At 34.0% G+C, this 20132-nt stretch overlaps 1 protein-coding gene across 11 annotated transcripts in view; it reads left to right on the forward strand.

The window, feature by feature from the left end:
• Positions 1 to 14790, forward strand: part of SENP6 (SUMO specific peptidase 6) — a 129685-nt gene extending 114895 nt beyond the window's left edge. For 10 of the 11 annotated variants that reach the window (XM_034648243.1, XM_034648247.1, XM_034648252.1 and 7 more), the window contains 6 exons: positions 2903 to 3333; positions 8656 to 8759; positions 10396 to 10484; positions 11802 to 11870; positions 11970 to 12120; positions 14262 to 14790. In XM_034648243.1, the coding sequence (XP_034504134.1) occupies positions 2903 to 3333; positions 8656 to 8759; positions 10396 to 10484; positions 11802 to 11870; positions 11970 to 12120; positions 14262 to 14471 (1054 nt within the window). In that variant the 3' untranslated portion in view covers positions 14472 to 14790. Of the gene's footprint in view, positions 1 to 2902; positions 3334 to 8655; positions 8760 to 10395; positions 10485 to 11801; positions 11871 to 11969; positions 12121 to 14261 lie in introns of those variants that run through there. The other variant, XM_034648251.1, reaches the window with a different exon arrangement.
• Positions 14791 to 20132: the final 5342 nt, after the last annotated feature.

Genomic DNA, 20132 nt, shown 5'->3' on the forward strand with positions numbered 1-20132 from the left:
ATGCCTTCCAGCCAAAAACTCCCAGGAATACACCTGTAATTGGACAACTTGGGTTTATTACTTGCATCAAGGGAGAACACACACCATGGGCAACCATGGAGCCTCTCAGTAAAAGTGTGTTTAAAAGCGCCTATAGGGGCGCCTGGGTGGCTCAGTCGTTAAGCATCTGCCTTCAGCTCAGGGCATGATCCCAGAGTCCTGGGATCGAGCTCCATGTCGGGCTCCTCCGCTGGGAGCCTGCTTCTTCCTCTCCCACTCCCCATGCTTGCGTTCCCTCTCTCGCTGGCTGTCTCTCTCTCTGTCAAATAAATAAATAAAATCTTTTTTTTAAAAAAAGTGCCTATAAATAGAATTTGGGCTTTGGTCATTGGGGGAAGATGTAAGGAAGCAGTTGTTTGCTTGGGTAAAGAAGTAGCATTTACCCATTTAACAAAAGGGAATATTTGGCCTTTTTTTGGATGCATTGTGACTTTGTTTCTCTCTATTTAGACAGATTGAGAAATGTCCTTGCTTTGTCTCAATTTATCATGGTTGCAGAGCAAGTTTGTCTGGGGTTGGTATTCTATAAGATTGTTTATGTCAAATAAGCCTAGCTATGCCAGGCTAGCTTCTGAATGTGCCCTTTTTTTTCTTACTATGAAAAACAGATTTAGTCAATAGTATAATCAGGTTCTGTTCATTTAAAATCCTACGTTAATTGTAAGACCTGTGCTTTCTAATGAGCCCAGCCAAACATAGGCAGGCTAGGTCAAAACACTGGTTATAGCTATAAAGCCCAGCTTCTTGAAAGCTATATATTTAAGTCAAACATAGTGTCATAACTTAAAACCAAGTTTAAAACTAATTCTTAATTTCTTCTTTGTCCTCAAAAATAAGGTTTCTTGACAGTAATTTGTCATAAAGAGTAACATGTGAGCTGCCTGCTTAGGTGAAAGGAAAGGTATACATAGAGAGCTATTTGTCAGAAATGAATTATAAGAATGTAAGGTACACACTTTAGCAGTGGAGGCACATTCGTCTTAGTGTATCTGCAGTGGATTGAAGTTATGATTAATGCTTCTAGTTACCTTGGTGAAAGATAGAGAATGAACAAAGATGAAGAGTCAATAAAGGATTCTGCAAACGAAATATGCCCTTAGTAGGTGGAAGAACAGCCTCCACATCTAAGGGCTCATTTTGTTTTGTTTGTTTTTGAAGAGCTAAAGCCACAAATAGTTCTATTCACTAATTATTTTAGATGGACTGCTGTGTTTTTGCTGTTTCGATTTTAATTCTCTTGGTAGTGGTAGTTTCTTAAACTTTAAAGTTTATAAGCTATTTGTTAAAAATTGATAAGGAAAAAATGTCAACATTTAGATCCAATCGATCTTAAGTGAAATTACTTGTTTTAGCCTCTTCTCCCACTGGTGGTTTAAGGTCAGTGTTAGCTGCTATTAAAAGGGATCATAAAAGCAAAATCCTGTCTCTTAGGGGTTGAAAATAACCTCAGATGTATCTGATTCAAGTTTCTCCTTTCGGCTAGGTAAAGAAAGAATTTTTCTTAGTTTTTAGGTGTATAACAAAAAAATTTATGCCTTTTGTATGTTTGTCATAGCTAAGAAATGTTAAAAACTGTAATAGACTTAGGTTATACCTTTGGGTTGAGAACTATATTATACCATATTAATCAATTTTTAAAATGTGTTTTTTCACATTTAACTTTCCTGACGTTGAGCTGTGACTTACAGTCAGCCAAATCTTGGAATAAAGTGAGAAAGATGGTGTATTGCTCTTTCTGCTGCCCAAACCTGACCTAAGTCCATAAGATGGTGAGGGTTAATAAAGAACAGAAGAGAAGCATTCCTCCATCTGGCCTTTAAAATACTGAGTATTCACCCTTGTATTTATGCTATCTGATGAAGAGACAATTACTGTTTCTTCATATTACCTTGGAGGAATTTAACATTTTATAAAAGTGAGAATATAGAATAACTTTTGTTCATGTCAAGATAATGCATTTTTTCACTCCTCAAACATCTATTGAATACCCTATTATATGACAAACACTGTACTCATCTAATAAGTTCTCTCTGACATCTATAGCCTGTTCATTGTATCCTAGCATATAATATTGTCTAGGAAGTAATAAGCCCCTAATAAAATTCCTCACTAGACTAATGAATATAAGCCAATGTTAGCTGTACAGCTTTTTATTCATGGCTTCTAACCTGTTACTGGAAACCGTGATACCTGAATTTAGCTATATCAGAAGCACCCATCTGATAGCTGGAACTCTACTGATACTGAAGTTTTGTAATAATGCTTAAAATAGATATGTTATTTCATTTTAATGTATATATATATATCTCAGTAAGCATAAGACAGAATTATTTAATATTTTCAACATTAAGCAATGCCTAACCTTATTCTTAAGAAAAACAGACGGTAAAAGTTTTTTAAAAGCTGTATCTGTGCAATATTTAGAAAATGTTCAAAATTATACAATTTATTTAGACTTCTGAAAACATTTTAATCTTGAGGCTAGTTTTCTGTCCTTCAACATAAATAGGTCAAGGGGAAGGTAAATGGGAATGGTGAATTACAGTGATCTAATTTATATTTTCTTAAATTGACTAAAAATAAGAATGAATTTTTCATTCAAAAAGCAATAAAGGTTCAAAGATTTCCTTGCAAAAGTGAATGCAGGCTACATAATTCTAAAAAAAATTATGTTGTTTTGAATAGACGTTATATATTATTAGTGATCATATAAACAAGCGGATTCACTTGAGAATTGAAAAAATTGGGTGTTTTTAATAAATTTGTTGGACAGAAGCTTTAGAAAAAATATTTTAGCTGATATTTATTGCCAGATATAATAAACTCTCATAATATATTCAGTAGTTTCATTTGTTTTTTACAGTGCACACTGGTTTTTGGCTGTTGTTTGTTTCCCTGGTTTGGAAAAACCAAAGTATGAACCTAATCCTCATTACCATGAAAATACAGTCATGCAAAAATGTTCAACTGTAGAGGACAGTTGTATTTCTTCTCCTTCAGCCAGTGAAATGGACAGTTGTTCACAAAACTCTTCTGCCAAGCCTGTAATTAAGAAGATGCTTAACAGAAAACATTGTGTAGCTGGAATTGATTCAAGTGCTGAACAGGAAGAAAGTGACCCTCATTATCGGAGAAACATAGGCAGTATGAAATGTAGTCTGAAAAAAATAAATCATACTGCAAGTGAAAATGAAGAATTGAATGAAGGAGAATCTACATGCCAGAAAGTTGTTGATAGGACTAAAAGTGAAAATGGCCTACAGAATGAATATTTAAGTTCTATGCACCATACAGGTATGTTTCTGAATGTTTTGAAAGAATCAAGGAATTCAGAATAAATTGGATATTTATACATAGGATTAAGATATCAGAGCACCCTTTTTTTTAAAAGTCAGATTTATTGAGATATGACTTATTTACAGTAACATTCACCTATTTTATAAGTCTAGCTTTGGTAAATGTGTACAGTCGTGTAATCCCTACAGTACAGTAATCAAGATTTAGAACTTTTCCATCACTCCAAAAAATTCCCTTGTGCCTTTCTACAACCCAAAGAAGGTTTTACAATTGTAGTACGAAGTCTACATTTTTCATTTATAGCAACTTGGATTTATTCTTATTTCATAGGCAGTTTACTGTATTTGGCACAAACAGTAGTTGGACAGTCTTAGATCTTTAAGGCAAATTAGTTCATTCTTCTCAATTTACAGATGGGCAAAAAGAGATCAAATAGAGTCAGAAATTAAAGTCTTTTCCTCCAAAATAGGTGACATTCAAATGAAAGGTTATTTCTTTATTCTGCACTCTCTTTCATGTTTCAGTGGAAAGAAGGATGCTAGTTCAACCTCTGCTTTTTTATTTCTATTCAGTTCTAATGAATTGAATTTTTTCCCTTGAATCAGTTCCATATTTCTGGTACTTATTAGAGAATATCTAGTTTCTCTTCCAGTACTTAAATTTCGTATCAAATCAATTGTGTAATTTTCTCTCCATCCCAAAAGTAAAATAATCTACTTCATAAAATCCATGATATGCTATGACATGTGCCTTGCTTATTAAGCTGTGAATAAATCTAACATATTTCTTTGGTGGAAAAAAGTCAGAATAAGGCATAGAAGGAATTATGTAAATTCAGAAAGAACCTACCAAAATTAAGGATGCTGGCACACCTTGGTGGCTCAGTTGGTTAAGCATTTGAGTCCCGGTTAGGCTCAGGTCATGGTCTTGTGGTTGTGGATTAGAGCCCCACGTCAGCTTCAGATTCTTCCTCCCTGTGCCCCTCCCTGCTCACGCCTCTTCTCTCTAAAATGAATAAATAAAATCTTAAAGAAAATTAAGAATGCTGAACATAGTCTTGGTACTTTTACCACCTTATTTTAGTAACTCAGCTGTTGTTGAGTTTTATAAAAATATTTTTTATTTGTTTGACATACTCGCTGAATAAATCTGACATTAGCCCTAGAGTGATGATCTTTGTGCCCTTGGGAGGTATAAGATAAGCGGCAGAAGGGGGAAATTTAGCAGTTACAGCAAAAAAAAGTACATGTAACAGATAAATACTGCTTTTCTAACTCACTTTTTAGCCTATTTATGTCATTATGCAGGAAATGGAATGAACATAGACAAAGTGGGTAATCAGCAAGTGCTGCCTGTATTATTTTTCAGTTTTAGCATTTTAGTACTTGAGTAGAAAAAAAATAAGAGGCAGTGAATAGTCATATTAAAGATTGATTACCATTTTGGCACTCTGAAGACTAAGCCTTCAAGGCAGTATGAATTTTTTCTCATTCCCTTGAAAACAAAGTCTTGCCAGTTAGCACATGAAAAGATGATGGACATCATTAGACATAAGGGAAATGTAAATCAAAACCACAGTGAGATACTTCATATCACACCAGCATGGCTGCAATCAAAAAGTTAGATAGTAGCATGTATTGGTGAGGATGTGGAGAAATCAGAACCCTCATATATTATTAGTGGGAATGTAAAATCGTGCAGCTGCTTTCTTTGGAAGACAGTTTGATAGTTCCTCAAAAAATTAAATGTAGAGTTACAATATGACCCAGCAATTTCACTCCTACGTACATATCCAAGAGAAATAAAAACACACAAAAACTTGGGCATGAATGTTCATTGTATGTAGCATTGTAGTAGCCAAAATGTAGAAGCAACCCAAATGTTCATCAGCTGACAAATGGATAATCAATTAGTGATCTGTCTATCCAGTGGAATATTATTAGATCATAAAAAGAAATGGAATACTGATACACGCTACAGCATTGATGAGTCTTGAAAATATTATGAAAGTGGTCACAAAAAACCATATATTACACAATTCCATTTGTATGAAATCTCCCAAACAGGAAAATCTATAGAATAGATTAGTGGCTGCTTAGGGCTAGTGTGGTGTGCCAGATAGGAGTATGGGGGAGGGAGGATGATATCTGAATGGTACAGGGTTTCCTCCTGAGGTTTTAAAATTTGCTCTGATGGATGCCTGGGTGGAATAGTTGGGTGAGTGTCTGACTTTCGGTTTCAGCTCAGGTTGTAATCTCAGGGTAGTAAGATTAAGCCTGGCGTCAGGCTCCATGCTCAGTGCGGAGTCTACTTAAGACTGTCTCTCCCTCTACCTTTGCCCCGCCCCATGATCATGCGCACTGTCTCTCTCTCCTTGTCTCTCAAATAAATAAATATTTAAAAATATAATAATTAAAAAATGAAATTTACTCTGATGATAGTTGCACATATGTGCAAATATAGAAAAACAACTGAACTGTACACTTTAAATGGGTGAATTATATGATATGTGAGTTATACTTCCATAGAACTGTTTTCTTTAAAGTTTCCGTTTGATCAGTAATCTCACACTATAATGTGAATTCAAATTAAAAATGAATTAAAGTTCATGACCTAAAGCAATGGGACAAAGCCTACAACCTCATATACACAAACCCCAGAAACTTCTAGGGGCCCTCTCCTTCAAATTAATGTTCTAGTTGAGTAGTATCCAGTTAAATTTAAGTAAATAATCCTCACAAATCCTAGTGGAGATCAAAGTAAAGAATCCTCTGTTTACGAAGTTTGCCTTTTTAGTATCTGTTTATCTCTTTTTTTTTAACTATACTTTGTATATCTGTTTCTGTTTTGTTTTTAGGGAAATTAATTTACCTTTACTGGGTGTGATACACTGATATTTTCTGTTCTTTTTGATGCTTGCCTTAATCCAATGATGATAGTGTCCCACAGTTTGAAAAGTAGTGCTCTAGTTGAGTCTGTATTTCTGTGCTTTCATCAGATGTTTCCAAGAGATCACTCACCCAAAAGCACATTAAGTAAGAGTGCTTTCTAGACGTGCTTTTACTAACTGCCTCAGAGAAGTTGGTTAAGTAGCCTGTCCTATATAAAATGATGGCATATTAAAAATTAGGGTGAGAGCTTATAAAAATTTCTGTGGTGATGATTAATATCTCAATAGTTGATTTCTGTTTTGCTTGGGAATATAATTGACAGGATTTAAACGAAGCATATTTTATTTTATTTTATTTCATTTTATTTTATTTTTATTTTTTAAAGTAATCTCCACACCTAACATGGGGCCCAAACTTACAACCCCAAGATTAAGAGTTGCACGCTCCACTGACTGAGCTAACGAGGTGCCCTTAAGCAAAGCATTTTTGATAGTTTTAATATAGTTTTAACTATCGAACGCCTAGAGTCACAAGTGTTGACTCCTGATGTGGTAAATAAGCGGGGATTGTATCTTACCATAGGATTAGGTTAAGGCCAACTGTAGGAAAATAATGTGTGGTATCAGGACTTTCATTTGCTAGTTTTTCAGTTGAGCACCATATGAAATAGTTGTCTTGCTATGGTACATGAAAAATGTATATGTTTTAAACTCTAGAATGACACTTGGCATCTTCACAGGATCTCACTTGGCATCTTCACAGGATCTCACTGTATGAGAAGCTCTTAGAAACTGGAACTGATTAAAAGAACAATATCACCTCTCACTGTACACCAGGACATTTGTTTACTGAATGAAAGAATTGACTACACTATTTAAATTATTTTTCTCCCTTTTTTGAAATTCACATACATTTAATTTGTGTAAGGTTTATATTTATATTACACAGCCTCTGTAGATATGAATAATTGGCTGCTAAATAACTTAATTATAGTGGATTCTGAATTGCCTGAGGACCTGGACAGATTTTATTCAAATACAGGTATTTTATCTTCAAACAAATAAAAATACAGACTTTTTTTTAAAAAATTGAAAAGGCTATTTTTCACTTAAAAGGATTTACCATAGTGCTTTATTATATATTTTAAATTGTATGTTTCCAGTCACAATATTTAGAGAGACAGACAGACATCTTTCTTTTCAGGAGCATTTTTTATTTTGCTGTCTTCCCACCCCATCTTGCTTATATTAATATTTTTAATTCCCCTTTAATAACTTACACAAAAATAAACTTTATCCTGTCTAAAATACCTTAAAGTCATACTTTTTAAAGTGGAAAAGGTATACTCTTTAATAAACAGTTTACTAAATTTGGTATTAAAGTCCCTCAGTTTTCATTTTTTCATGTAAACCTTATATTTCTTTGAAACATCATGTGTGATTAGCATCTTCCAGCAAAACATTTTATTTCTAAGGATTTAGATTTTTTAAACTGACCTTTAAAAGTATCAATTTCAGATTTTTCTTACGAGTCATTTCATACTACCAGCATCTAAATTTGGCTTGGCTTATTTTATTTTATTGAAAAGTCCGTGAATATAACAAAACATGAAGGAAAAATATACAGGGATGCCTTGGTGGCTTGGTCAGTTAAGCGTCTGACTCTTGATTTCGGCTTGGGTCGTGGTCTCAGGGTCATGAAATCGAGCCCCGTGTCGGGCTCTGCTCAGGGCGTAGAGCCTGCTTAAGATTCTCTCTCTCCCTCTTCCTCTCCCCCTCCACTCTTCTCTCTCTCTGAATAATAATAAAAAACAAGTTTAAGAAAAAGAAGGAAAAATATACAGAGTTGGAGAACTCATCCATAGCTACTATCTTAACATCATGATTATTTTCATTTTTGTATTTTTCTTTTTATTATTTGTCCCAAAGCAAGCCTGTTTAACTTAATCATGTTTATTTTTTAATCTGTATTATATAATTTTTCAGTTTTATAATTTTAATTTTAAAAATGTGTAATATTTTATGTTCTTCGATTAGCTAACTATTCCTATTATTGGACATTAGGTTATTTTTAGACTATTGTAGCTTCTGTTACTAAAGGTAGCTAGCATACCTAGCACAAAAATGTTTCAATATACATACATGTATATGTCTATATATATTTAACTATACATATATTTATAATATAATTGATACCTAGTTTTAAATTTTAATGAATTTTAGGGTCTGAGTTGTAGAAGCAACTTTGTAATTGATATCGAATCCAGGTTTTTATTAGAAGTAAGTTATATTTGTGAAATTACATGTTAATGCAGATTTTATATCCATAATTATTATATAATTAATTACTAGCAGTAATTTTAACATCATATACTTTAAGTTATGTGGATGCCCTTTTTTAAATTATATAATGTTTCTTATTGATGTAGATGGCTTAAGCAAAATTAGACTAAATTATAGTGATGAATCAACTGAAGGTAGCAAAATGCTTGAAGATGAACTCATCGACTTCTCAGAAGATCAGGATAACCAGGTAAAACCTAATGCTGGCAAAAAGCTCCAATATTTAATCTAATTAAGTTTTTCTTTGGAATCCTATAAGCATTTCCTTCTACCAGTAACTCGTCCTTCTGAAGTTGGGTCTCATCTCAAAGCACAAACCTAAGTTTTTAATTCAGAAGTTCCCAAGATAAATGTATAGTGTTGTTGTTTTTTTTCTTTTAGGGTTTTTTGTAGTTTTTGCCATTGTGAACTAAACTAACATTACCTACCTCAGAAAACTTTGAATACAAAATTGATTCTCCCACCTAAACCCAGCCGCTACCCCCACTAACCCTTTCTCTTCCTCTGTTAAAGCATTTATGGGTCATACTTAACCTTTGCTCTAACTTACTCAGGAGGCAAATGTAGATACTTGTTTATGTGGTGCTTGAGCACAGCAAAATTATTTTTTCCACATTTCAGTGATTCTTTTCTTGCTTCTATATCATGGCAGGAGCATATAATATTTAGTTAAAACTAACATAGGTAAATTCTCATATTTTCTTAGAGTTCCATTTGCTATAATAAATTTTACCTAAACCAAGAATAAAATACATTTTTTAAAATATTTTGACTTCAGTTAAAGAGGGCTTTATATTAAAAGAAAAGTTTATAAGAACCTTAGAGCAGCATTCCATTTCTTTAATCTCTGACCTTTTTTTGTCCCTTGCTGCACAATTATGTCTAAGAAATACAGTTTTTCTCTATAACTTATATAGGCATATATATGGATTACATTCAAGGTTTATAATGAGTACTGTTCTTAATGCTCCTTTGGTTGTAACATTTATATGAACTAACTAAACTGTGTATTATTATTATTTCTGTTATTGATTATTTCATTTATATGGTTGCCAGAAGCTTTCTAAAGAACAGGAAAAGCCTTATTTTATATTCAAGACAATCTCAAAATAAGACACAATGTCATTAAGTTGTCTTCTCTTAAGTGAAGTGCATATATGGTTCTGTCAAGGAGGTGTTTCCAAAAACCCTTTAAATATTTCTGATTGAAAAAACTATGTAAAAGAATAATAAATATGTCATTCATGTTCCTATTTTGAAACAGTTGTCTTAGCCAACAAACTAAGTTTTTGTAGAAATACCTGAAATCAGAACAGTAATATTTGAAGAAGAATCAGTGAGACTATATTCAGTCTTTAAAAATTTTTTTTACATTGAAAATAGATGTAACAATTTTTCATAGCCTTCCGATCAGTAGTTTCTTTTCATTAAAATGTCAGTGTTGTGGGGCTCCTGGGTGACTCAGTCGTTAAGCGTCTGCCTTCGGCTCAGGTCGTGATCCCACTTTTCTGGGATCGAGCCCCACATCAGGCTCCCTCCTCAGTGGGAAGCCTGCTTCTCTCTCTCCCAATCGCCCTGCTTGTGTTCCCTCTCTCGCTGCCTCTCTGTCAAATAAATAAATAAAATTTTTAAAAAATAAAAATAAATGTCAGTGTTGGGACATTAATTAGAATCGAGTGACCACATTTTCTCAAGTCTAATGACTATTAAATAGGAAAAAAATTTACATATTTGCTACAAAGTTTTTATCATCAATAGTGCTATATTGTGAGGTTATTAATTATTTAGATTTTGTACCTTCACTACTAACAGGCTGTCTTTTATAGGATGATAGCAGTGATGATGGATTCCTTGCTGATGACAACTGCAGTTCAGAAATAGGACAGTGGCATTTAAAGCCTACTGTCTGTAAACAGTAAGCATTAACTTTATATCTTGTATACTGCATGATAAATTTTATTTACATACCCTTATAGAATAAAACATAACTAGACACTTTATTTAAGCAAGTCCTTACAAGTCACAAAGCTGTCATAAAGAACAGGAAAAACCCAGTTATGCCCAGTGTCCAGGGTTCAAGTTGGGGAGAATGGATAATCATTTCTCTATTTGAATACGAAGTAGAATCTTGCAAAAAACACTGGATTCTAGACTAATTTATTTTTTTTAAGTAATCTCTACACTAAATGTGGGGCTTGAACTCATAGCCCTGAGATCAAGAGTTGCATGCTCTACTGACTAAGCCAGCCAGGTGCCCCTAAACTAATTCTTCTATATGATGGTTACCTGTTTTGTTATCTATAATAGGTTTTAGTTAAAAATGGGATTATTTCAGCACATCTAGCTGGCTCAGTCAGGAGAGTGTGTGTGACTGTTTGATATTGGGGTTGTGGATTTGGGTGTAGAGATTACTAAAAAATAAGTTTAAAAAAATGGAATTTTTTCTACTTTGCATGGTCCCACTTCTGGTAATTTGGAATCTGGGGATGTTCAAATTTTCAGAATTATTTTGACTTTTTACCAGATTTTATTTTCTTTTAAGGAACCAACAGTGGAACTTTAGTGTAATATGTTCGTAATAAGATGTGGTTCAATTAATATTCTACAATTTGTTTTGTTTTTATTTTTTAAAGATTTTATTTATTTGTCAGCAAGAAAGAGCACAAGCAGGGGGATTGGCAGACAGAGGGAGAAGCAGGCTTCCCACTGAGCAAGGAGCCAATGTGGGACTCGATCCCAGGACCCTGGGATCAAGACCTGAGCTGAAGGCACATGCTTAACTGACCGAGCCACCCAGGCGTCCCTACAATTTGGTATTTAATACAACCATCGACATTTAGGTATTGTGTTAGGGTATATGTGTGTCTGTAAGATTTATTTTTCCCCCAAGTTTTACTGAGGCAAGGGAATTTTGAATATTTTAAATTCTGTTGCTAGTGTTCATCTTTTTATGCCTTTTTAAGATTGTAAAGTGTTGGGGCACCTGGGTGGCTCAGTGGGTTAAGTGGTTAAGCATCTGCCTTCAGCTCAGGTAATGATCCCACGGTCCTGGGGTCGAGCCCTGCATTGGGCTCCCTTCTCAGCAAGGAGTCTGCTTCTCCCTTTCCCTCTGACCCTCCCCCCTGCTTGTGCTCTGCTCTCTCTCTCTCTCTCTCTCTCAAATAAATAAATAAATAAATTTTAAAAGCAGAAACATTATAAAGTATTAACATTTGGTCATTTCACCCTGCAGACCTTGTATCCTGCTGATGGACTCACTTAGAGGCCCTTCTCGATCAAATGTTGTAAAAATTCTAAGAGAGTAAGTTCAAAACCATTATTTGTACTTTGTATTCTGGTGGGAATGAGGGACTGTGTTTATGTATGTATGTATATTCTTACTATATGTGCCTTATTGCAGGTATTTAGAGGTGGAATGGGAAGTTAAAAAAGGAAGCAAAAGAAGTTTTTCCAAAGATGTTATGAAAGGCTCTAATCCAAAAGTACCCCAGCAAAACAACTTCAGTGATTGTGGTGTATATGTGTTACAGTATGTAGAGAGCTTTTTTGAGGTGGGTTTCAGTATGTTGGATCTCATATAATAAATAAAAACATAGTGTATAGTGACTTCTTAGACAAAAAAGACTTGCACTGCATGGGTCCACTTCTATGTAGATTTTTTTTAAATAAATACAGTTATAAATGTATTTTCTTTCCTTGTGATTTTTATAATATTTTATTTTCTCTAGTGTACTTTATATAAGATACAATAATATTATATATATAACATAAAAATATGTATTAATTGACTGTTTATGTTATTGGTAAGGATTCTGGTCAATAGTAGGCCATTACTAGTTAAGTTTTTCAGGCATCAAAAGTTCTATGTGGATTTTAGTCTTCATAGGGTCAGCACCCCAAATCCCCACATTGTTCATGGGTCAACTGCATTTGACCTTATATTAATGTAAAAAACCACAATAAGGAAATACTTTAAAGAGTTTGAAAAACATTTCAAAATTTTTTCCAGGGAGCAGAAACTCCCAAATTGGAGAATTTTTAAAGCATAAAAAGACTATTTGTAGTTTATCAAATCCAAGGTTTGTTGAGTTCTTTCTCATCACTCTCCCTCTCCACTACCTCTTCCCATCTTAAGAAGTCTCTCCCATGATTCGGGCTTTTGCCCTCTTTCCTCCCCTTTATGGATTTATTTATGGAGAAGTATTTATATTCACTGTCTTCGTTTCCACAGGTCCTGCTTGTTTCTCAAATCTCTGTACTCTGGCTTTACTCTCATCCTTATATTGAAATTGTTACCAGCCTCCCATCCTTATATTGAAATTGTTACCAACCAGCACCATTTGACACTGTTGAACATTTCTTCTTCATAATGCTTTCTTCCTCTGACTCGGGTATAATACCATACCTGTCTTGGATATTTTTTATAGTTATCTTGACTCCTGCGGCACCTGGGTGACTCAGTCAGTTAAGTGTCTGCCTTCTGCTTAGGTCGTGATCCTGGGGTCCTGGGATCGAGCCCCATGTCAGGCTCCCTGTTCAGCAGGGAGCTTGCTTCTCCCTCTGCGCCTCCCCACTGCCCATGCTCGTGCTCTCACACTCTCTCTCTCTCAAATAATAAAATCTTTAAATAAAAAAAAAACTCCGCTGTCTTCAAAAAAATTATCTTGACTTCTTCCTCTTCTTCATCCATCACCAGTATAGTGCTCAGTCCTGTGAATTCTATCACTTAATTTTATATATGTTCAATTCTTTATTCCTGCCGTCGCTTTCTAAGCCCAGTACACTGGTATCACCATTCTGAATTGCTGCACCAGTCTGTAATCGTGCTGCCTTTTATTTTTCACAGTTGTTTTGCAGAAACTGAAATCTAATCGCTGTACTCCTGTTGCTCTTGGGCTAAAGATGAAAATCTTTCACATGGCCTATGTGACCCAACCTCTGTCCAAGTTTCTAGCTTCATTCATTTCCTACCATTCTTACTCTAGCGTTCTATGTATCACCCACCTGAATGTCACTCAGTTTCTTGTATTGTGTCATGTTTTCGCCTGCCTCTAGGCCTTGATATATATGTCCCTACCTGGGATAGTCTTCCCAGTTGCTTCTGTCGTTCTTTATTGGAACTTTCCTACTCATTCTTCAGGTCTTAGCTTAAATATCACTTCTTCTTAGAATAGTGGTAAGCCCCCAGGCATGGATTCTCATAGGACTTTCTGCTTTTACTCTCCTAATATTTGTCATGTCCATTGTTTTAATTGTTATCTGTCTATTTAGACTAGGGTCAGCAAACCATTTGTAAAAGGGCCAAGTAGTAAATACTTTAGGCTCTGGCCATACAGTTCTGTGTCTACTCTCTGTTCAGCTATTGTGACATTAGAGTGTCCACAGACAATGTAAATGAGTATCGTGGCTGTGTTTCAATAAGGCTTTATTTACAAATATAGACAGTGGGCAGAATGAGGCCCACTAGCTGTAGTTCACTGACCCCTGCCTGATCCAGACTATAAGATCTTTAGGCAAAAACTGTCTGATTATCTCCAGTGCCTAGCACAATATCTGGCATGAGATAGATAATAAGTAAATACTTATTAAATGAGTTACTGATTTTTCATTTTTTACTGAGGAACGCTTTTGTGATTGAAACTGAAATATTTATTATAATTTTCTATTGTGCATTTAATATTTTTATTTCCAGAATCCAATTCTCAATTTTGAACTACCTATGAATTTGGCAAACTGGTTTCCTCCCCCAAGAATGAGAACAAAAAGAGAAGAAATCCGAAACATAATTCTGAAGCTTCAGGAAGATCAGAGCAAAGACAAAAAGAAGCATAAGGACACTTATTCGACAGAAACATCTTTAGGTGAAGGAACAGAACAATATGTCAATAACATCTCAGATTGACCCATTTCTGATGCTTGTCAGTATTGCCTTCAGAAACTGAGTGACTTTGAACTTTGGGTACAGACAGTAAAGAACTGAAGTGTTCACTACTTCAGAGTGATCTGGAAATGTTAATGCTTGTATAAATGTCATATAATTAATTTCCAATGGAGTATGTATTAAGTAAAAGTTTGTAAATATGTTAATGAGGCCAATTTTTCCAGCATTTATAATTATTTTTTTCACTTGTTAGGAAGCTTTTGTTATGTATTTTCTGTTAATAGTACTTAAAACTGCAACTTCTAAACACAAAATAAATAAAAAGAAAATATTTATAGGAGGAAATGATTAATTTGATATTCTTTAGTGAACTTATATTAAATTCCTTAGTGGGTGTGACATATTTCATGGGAATATTCAAGTATCTCTAATAATCTTTTGACCTGCATTTGTTCTAAAATGACTTGAAACATGAAAATATGATTAAATATAAGACATTTTGAACAAGAAGGCATCTTCATATGCTTGAATAGTGGAAAAAGTAATGGCTTTTTAATTCATACACTCCCTTGTGTTCAGAGAACCCCCAAAATGTAATATTTATAATTTTACACAAATATTTAAGAAGCAGTATTAAGAGAAATTCAAAGAAAAATAACCTTGAATTATACTACTAAATAATAATTATACTTTATCATACCTTACTGTCAAGTACATTTCTGAAGACATCAAAGACTCAGGTTAAAACTATTTTGGTAAGTGCAGCTTAAATTTCAAATATCCCATGTTACTTTCTATATTATAGCTTAAAGTATGCTACAATCTGTGTGATATAGTAATTAATAAACATTTTTAATCTGTGTGAACACAGGAATTTAAATAGGAATTTACTATTTTTTGTAATGGCTTTTGCTATTTTTTCATTGCTCATTTTGTTCTCGTTATTTTGATAAAGTATCAGATTTCTGTGCTTGAGTTTTTTAGTGTAAATTATTTTTACATGTATAAGTACTGTCTTTAAATCAGTTGCATAATGCAGAAAAAAAATCTATCTTGAATCCCCTTTAAAAATATTAAAACGTGATGGTTTTGATGACAGATTTACAACTCATGTAGGGATTGTGCATATATCTGCGAAACTATTATTTTCAAATGAAATATTATACATTTCTTTTGAATTAACTTTGAGACTTAAAACATTTTAAAAGTCATTTTTTTGTTAAATAATTTTAAAATGCACATATAACAAAAGTAGTGGAGAATAAAGTGAAGGCCATTTTGTCATCAATTTTTTTTTTTAATCTGACCAAATTTGGCGATGTGACCAACGTTTTAGGCTGTTTTCTTGAATTTAATAAGGTCCATGGGTGTGTTTGGGGTGAATGGGGGTGTTCTCAACAATAACCAAAAAAAAAAAAAAAAGCGAGATCTATTGAGACGCACTCATTAAGGGAAATATTAAAATGTAAGTTTAAGGAAGGTCACCATTAGTGGTATCAATTACAGATTTGTTACTTTGAATATTTTAACATTTTTAATTTCAGATTACATTATTTCTTTTTCAGGAATACCCTAGAGCTATTAGCTTAGATATAAAAAAGTAAAATTAAGAGCTTGGGGTGCCTGGGTGGCTCAGTCAGTTGAGTGTCTGACTCTTGATCTCAGCTCAGGTCTCAATCTCAGGGTCATGAATTTGAGCCCTACATTGGGCATGGAGCCTACTTTAAAAAAAAAAAAAGTTTAATTTTATTACTTACTGAATATGGACAAAAAATGAAAATTATTTTTAAAATCTGATAGCAGTAAGCAAAATTGGCATATTTAATTTTTTAATGTACTGTATTTTGTCAGAATTTGAAGGTACTGAAAAAACTATTCTAAAGTATTTGTTTTTGTTTTAATTTCTAATGGTTACATTTGCATTCTTATTTTTGATATGGTAAAAAGATAACTTGTTTCTTGGGCCAACTCAGGTCAATCACATTTTGACATGAAAAATATAGATTGATGTCTATCAACTTCCTAGAGGTAGAGCATCCAGCTATTTAATCATACTTCTCCCATCCCATGCAAAATTCTATTTTTAAAAGTAATGCTAATGACTTTGGTATATGTAGAATCTTTGGAGATTGCCAGGTTGAGCTGCAAATCTAGACTTGAGAAACTTTGGTGTACATGCACATTCTCTTAATAATTGTGTACTTTGGTACTTCTATATATAGTTTAAAGTGGATATCAACCTTTTAAAATGTATTGGTACTTACAAGCTGTGAAAGAAATTTTACAGTTCAGAGGTTTGTTACTAGACACTGAAACTGCACGTTGAGTATCTGGTGTCTTAACTAATTAGATCAGTCTGTTGTATTTGCTTTCTTGTTGGATAGGGTAACAGTTAATCATTTTTAGAAGAGTTTTAGATTACTTGCCATAAAATTTGTATGTGTCTTAGCTCTTGGTAGTTTAGGAGCAAAGGTGGCATTTAACTGGTCGTTTCCTTTTGATGTTGCCAAGACAGCTGAAAACTTAATGGTATTATTTCAAGTTCACATAAACTTAAATCAGTTAAATAGTAACCTGTGCTTAAAGTATTAGTCAATAAGTAGGAGTTTTACTTGAAAGGTTAAAATAATTATCTATTTCTTAAGTCACCAAAATAAATTCAGTATTTTTTTCTTTAAAAAAACTACCTATGATCTCTGTAGACTGTTAGATATAATATAAAAAGAATAAGTTTCAGCTTCCTAGAAATGAAAAATTGAACCTGAAGTCTCAGAAAATTCACTGAACAAGAATAATAAATAATATATTTTAATATATACGATTAAAGGTTGGTGGAGTAATGCTACTGGAATATAGGGGCACCTGACTGTCTCAGTCATTAGGGCATGTGAGTCTTGATCTCGGAGTCATGAGTTCTAGCCCTACGTTTGGGTTAGAGTTTACTAAACAGGGGCGCCTGGATGGCTTAGTCGTTAGGTGGATGCCTTCAGCTCAGGGCCTGATCCCAGGGTCCTGGGATCGAGCCCCACATCGGGCTCCCTCCTGGGAGCCTGCTTCTTTCTCTCCCACTCCCCCTGCTTGGGTTCCCTCTCTCACTGGCTGTCTCTCTCTCTGTCAAATGAATACATAAAATCTTAAAAAAAAAAAAAGATTACTAAACAGAACAAATACAGTTATACAATTGTAGAATACAGTTATAGAAGAATAACTTGGTTAGAAGTAACAGAACCCTTAAGAGATGAGATAATCTAGTGCTGTGTGTCTAAAAGAGATAATGCTGTAGATCACTTGGAGAACTAAAGGAGAGGAAGGAGATTATTCTAGGGGCATACTACAGACTGTCTAGCCAAGTTAATATAAATAGATAGTTTACCAATAAGACAACCAAATTCACAGAGGCAGACCAGACTGCATTGGAATGGGACATGTAATCTAAAGAATGTTCTGAAATACTCCAGCAGGACTTTCTGGTACGTTTGTTGGTTTTCCTACTCCCAGGATGAAGACAAAAGGGTTATGAAAACTACTCTTCGAAAGAATTGGTTGATCAAATGGAACAAATGTGTGCCTTGGGAAGAAGTAGTCCTACCATCTCAATTTCTGATAAACCAGATCAAGGAATAATGGTAGAGTACCCTAACTACTATTAAGGAAATAGCATAGACCCATGGCCTGAAACAGAAAAAAGTTAGACGTTTAGAGGTCTTTACCATCTTCATTACAAATAACAGTTAAACTATCCTTATTGCAAATGATTACAGTGAGGAACGTGTTACCCAAAACAAGGATTTTTATCTAGAAACGTGGGAACCACGTACCTAGTCAACCCCAGTAGTGCCATATATTTTCAGATAATTCCTTGAGTAATTCTAGTATAAAGCCACTGATTTAAAAGGATCAATATATGTTCCTGACAGCTTTCACGTTTCTGGTCCCAAAGGTAATAAGGCTTGTCTGCATTTTCTGCTCTCAAATGCTTCAAGATACCACTTTAACGCCCCCACCTTCTCATTAAGAACTTGATTGGTGAAGTTATTAAATTGCTGTTACTAAACCTTGAGGAATTATAAAGAAAATTACTAAGTTACTCAAAGTCTAGAGACTGGCAGACAACCTCGTTTTTCAAAAGGAAGTAAGTAAATTCTGCAAATCATAAGATAAAACACATTAACTCTTGATAAGGTTCTAAAATGAATTTATTAAATGGCTGGCTTGTGAACTGTTAATGGTCACCAGGAGTTATGGGACTGCTATAGTCAAGGTTCTATATTTTTAATAGGATTTTGGACTAGTTGACTAATGCAGCCAGACTAGCAATTCTCAAAATTATATTTGGTAACTCTGGTTTTAGGCATATTTCTAAGTTCTGTCATCAAATAAGTTTGGAAAGCATTTAAACCAAACTCATTTCTTCGAGCTTTTAATTTGCTAATTTGCAAAATGATTAAACGAGGAAAATACAGAACACAGCATGCTAGATACAGAATTATCTAAATATCGTCCTCTTTGTCTCCTGGACTTGTTCTCCAGTCTTATAAATACTACCCATCAAAAGACAGAATTAACTGTTCGGGGTTTTTGTGAACTGAACTTTAAGACAGAGCTTTTGAAACTTATCTAAGGTTTTTTTATATTTTATTTTTTTATATTTTATTTATATTTGGGTATCCGATTTGGAAACTTGAAAATAGGTGACTAGTGTTTTGGGGAAATGAAGTTTCATGAGAAGCGTTTTTCTATAAGCATTGCAATGAAAAAATACAAATCTAATTCTTGTATACATGGATTTTTTTTTAGGAAAAAAGATTTGATGATACTAATCTTTTGTAAGAACATCAAGTCCCCTAAATTCATATACAGGTAGAAATTGTGTAAAAATATGAAAGTGAAAGGGTGCCTGGCTGGCTTAGTTGGAAGAGCATGCAACTTTTAATCTCGGGGTCGTGAGTTCAAGCCCCACGTTGGGTGTAGAGATCACTTAAATAAACTTTAAAAAAAAAATGAATTGAAAGATTATCTGGAGGTTTTTCCTTCTGTTTATATCTGAACAATTTAACTGCTAGCTTACACCTTCCCTGACTCACTCCATCATTTACTTTAGAATTAAACTGTAGCAGACAAACTTCGTGCCTAGAAGCATTTTTTAAAAGAAATCTGTGCAAAAAAGTATTCTTTGTTAATACACATTTAGTATTTTTAATCCCTCAAATAACTGGAAACAAGTTGTTTAAGTCTGTTATAAAACTTATTTATCCTAATTAGCTGTAAACATATTGATAATAGAGGATTTGATCCAACACAAATTAGAAATGAAATTGATCCTTAAATGTTGAATAAATGTTTTGAGTACCTAATTTTGTAGTAGGTGTTGGGGATTTAAAACAGGAAGCCAAACAGATACCATCTTCTCCCTTCGTGGAGCTTCCTTCCAGTGTACTGGAGACGTTTGTTAATCAGCCTCACTAATTAATTTCAGGTAAGTTCCATGCAGGAAAAGCATAAAGCATATTAAGACAATATAGCCTAATCTGGGGAGGTTAGGGAAGTCTTTCCTGAAGATGGTACATTTGAATTACTGGTAGACAACAAAGTCTGAGAGGCCAAGTGAAGACTAGTACTTGTTGGCTGTGGAAAGACCCTGAGGTAGAGAGATGTATCACTGTCCTAAATGATAATGGCCTC

Source organism: Ailuropoda melanoleuca, chromosome 19 (genome assembly GCF_002007445.2).
Source record: "Ailuropoda melanoleuca isolate Jingjing chromosome 19, ASM200744v2, whole genome shotgun sequence".
Classification (NCBI taxonomy): Eukaryota; Metazoa; Chordata; class Mammalia; order Carnivora; family Ursidae; genus Ailuropoda; species Ailuropoda melanoleuca.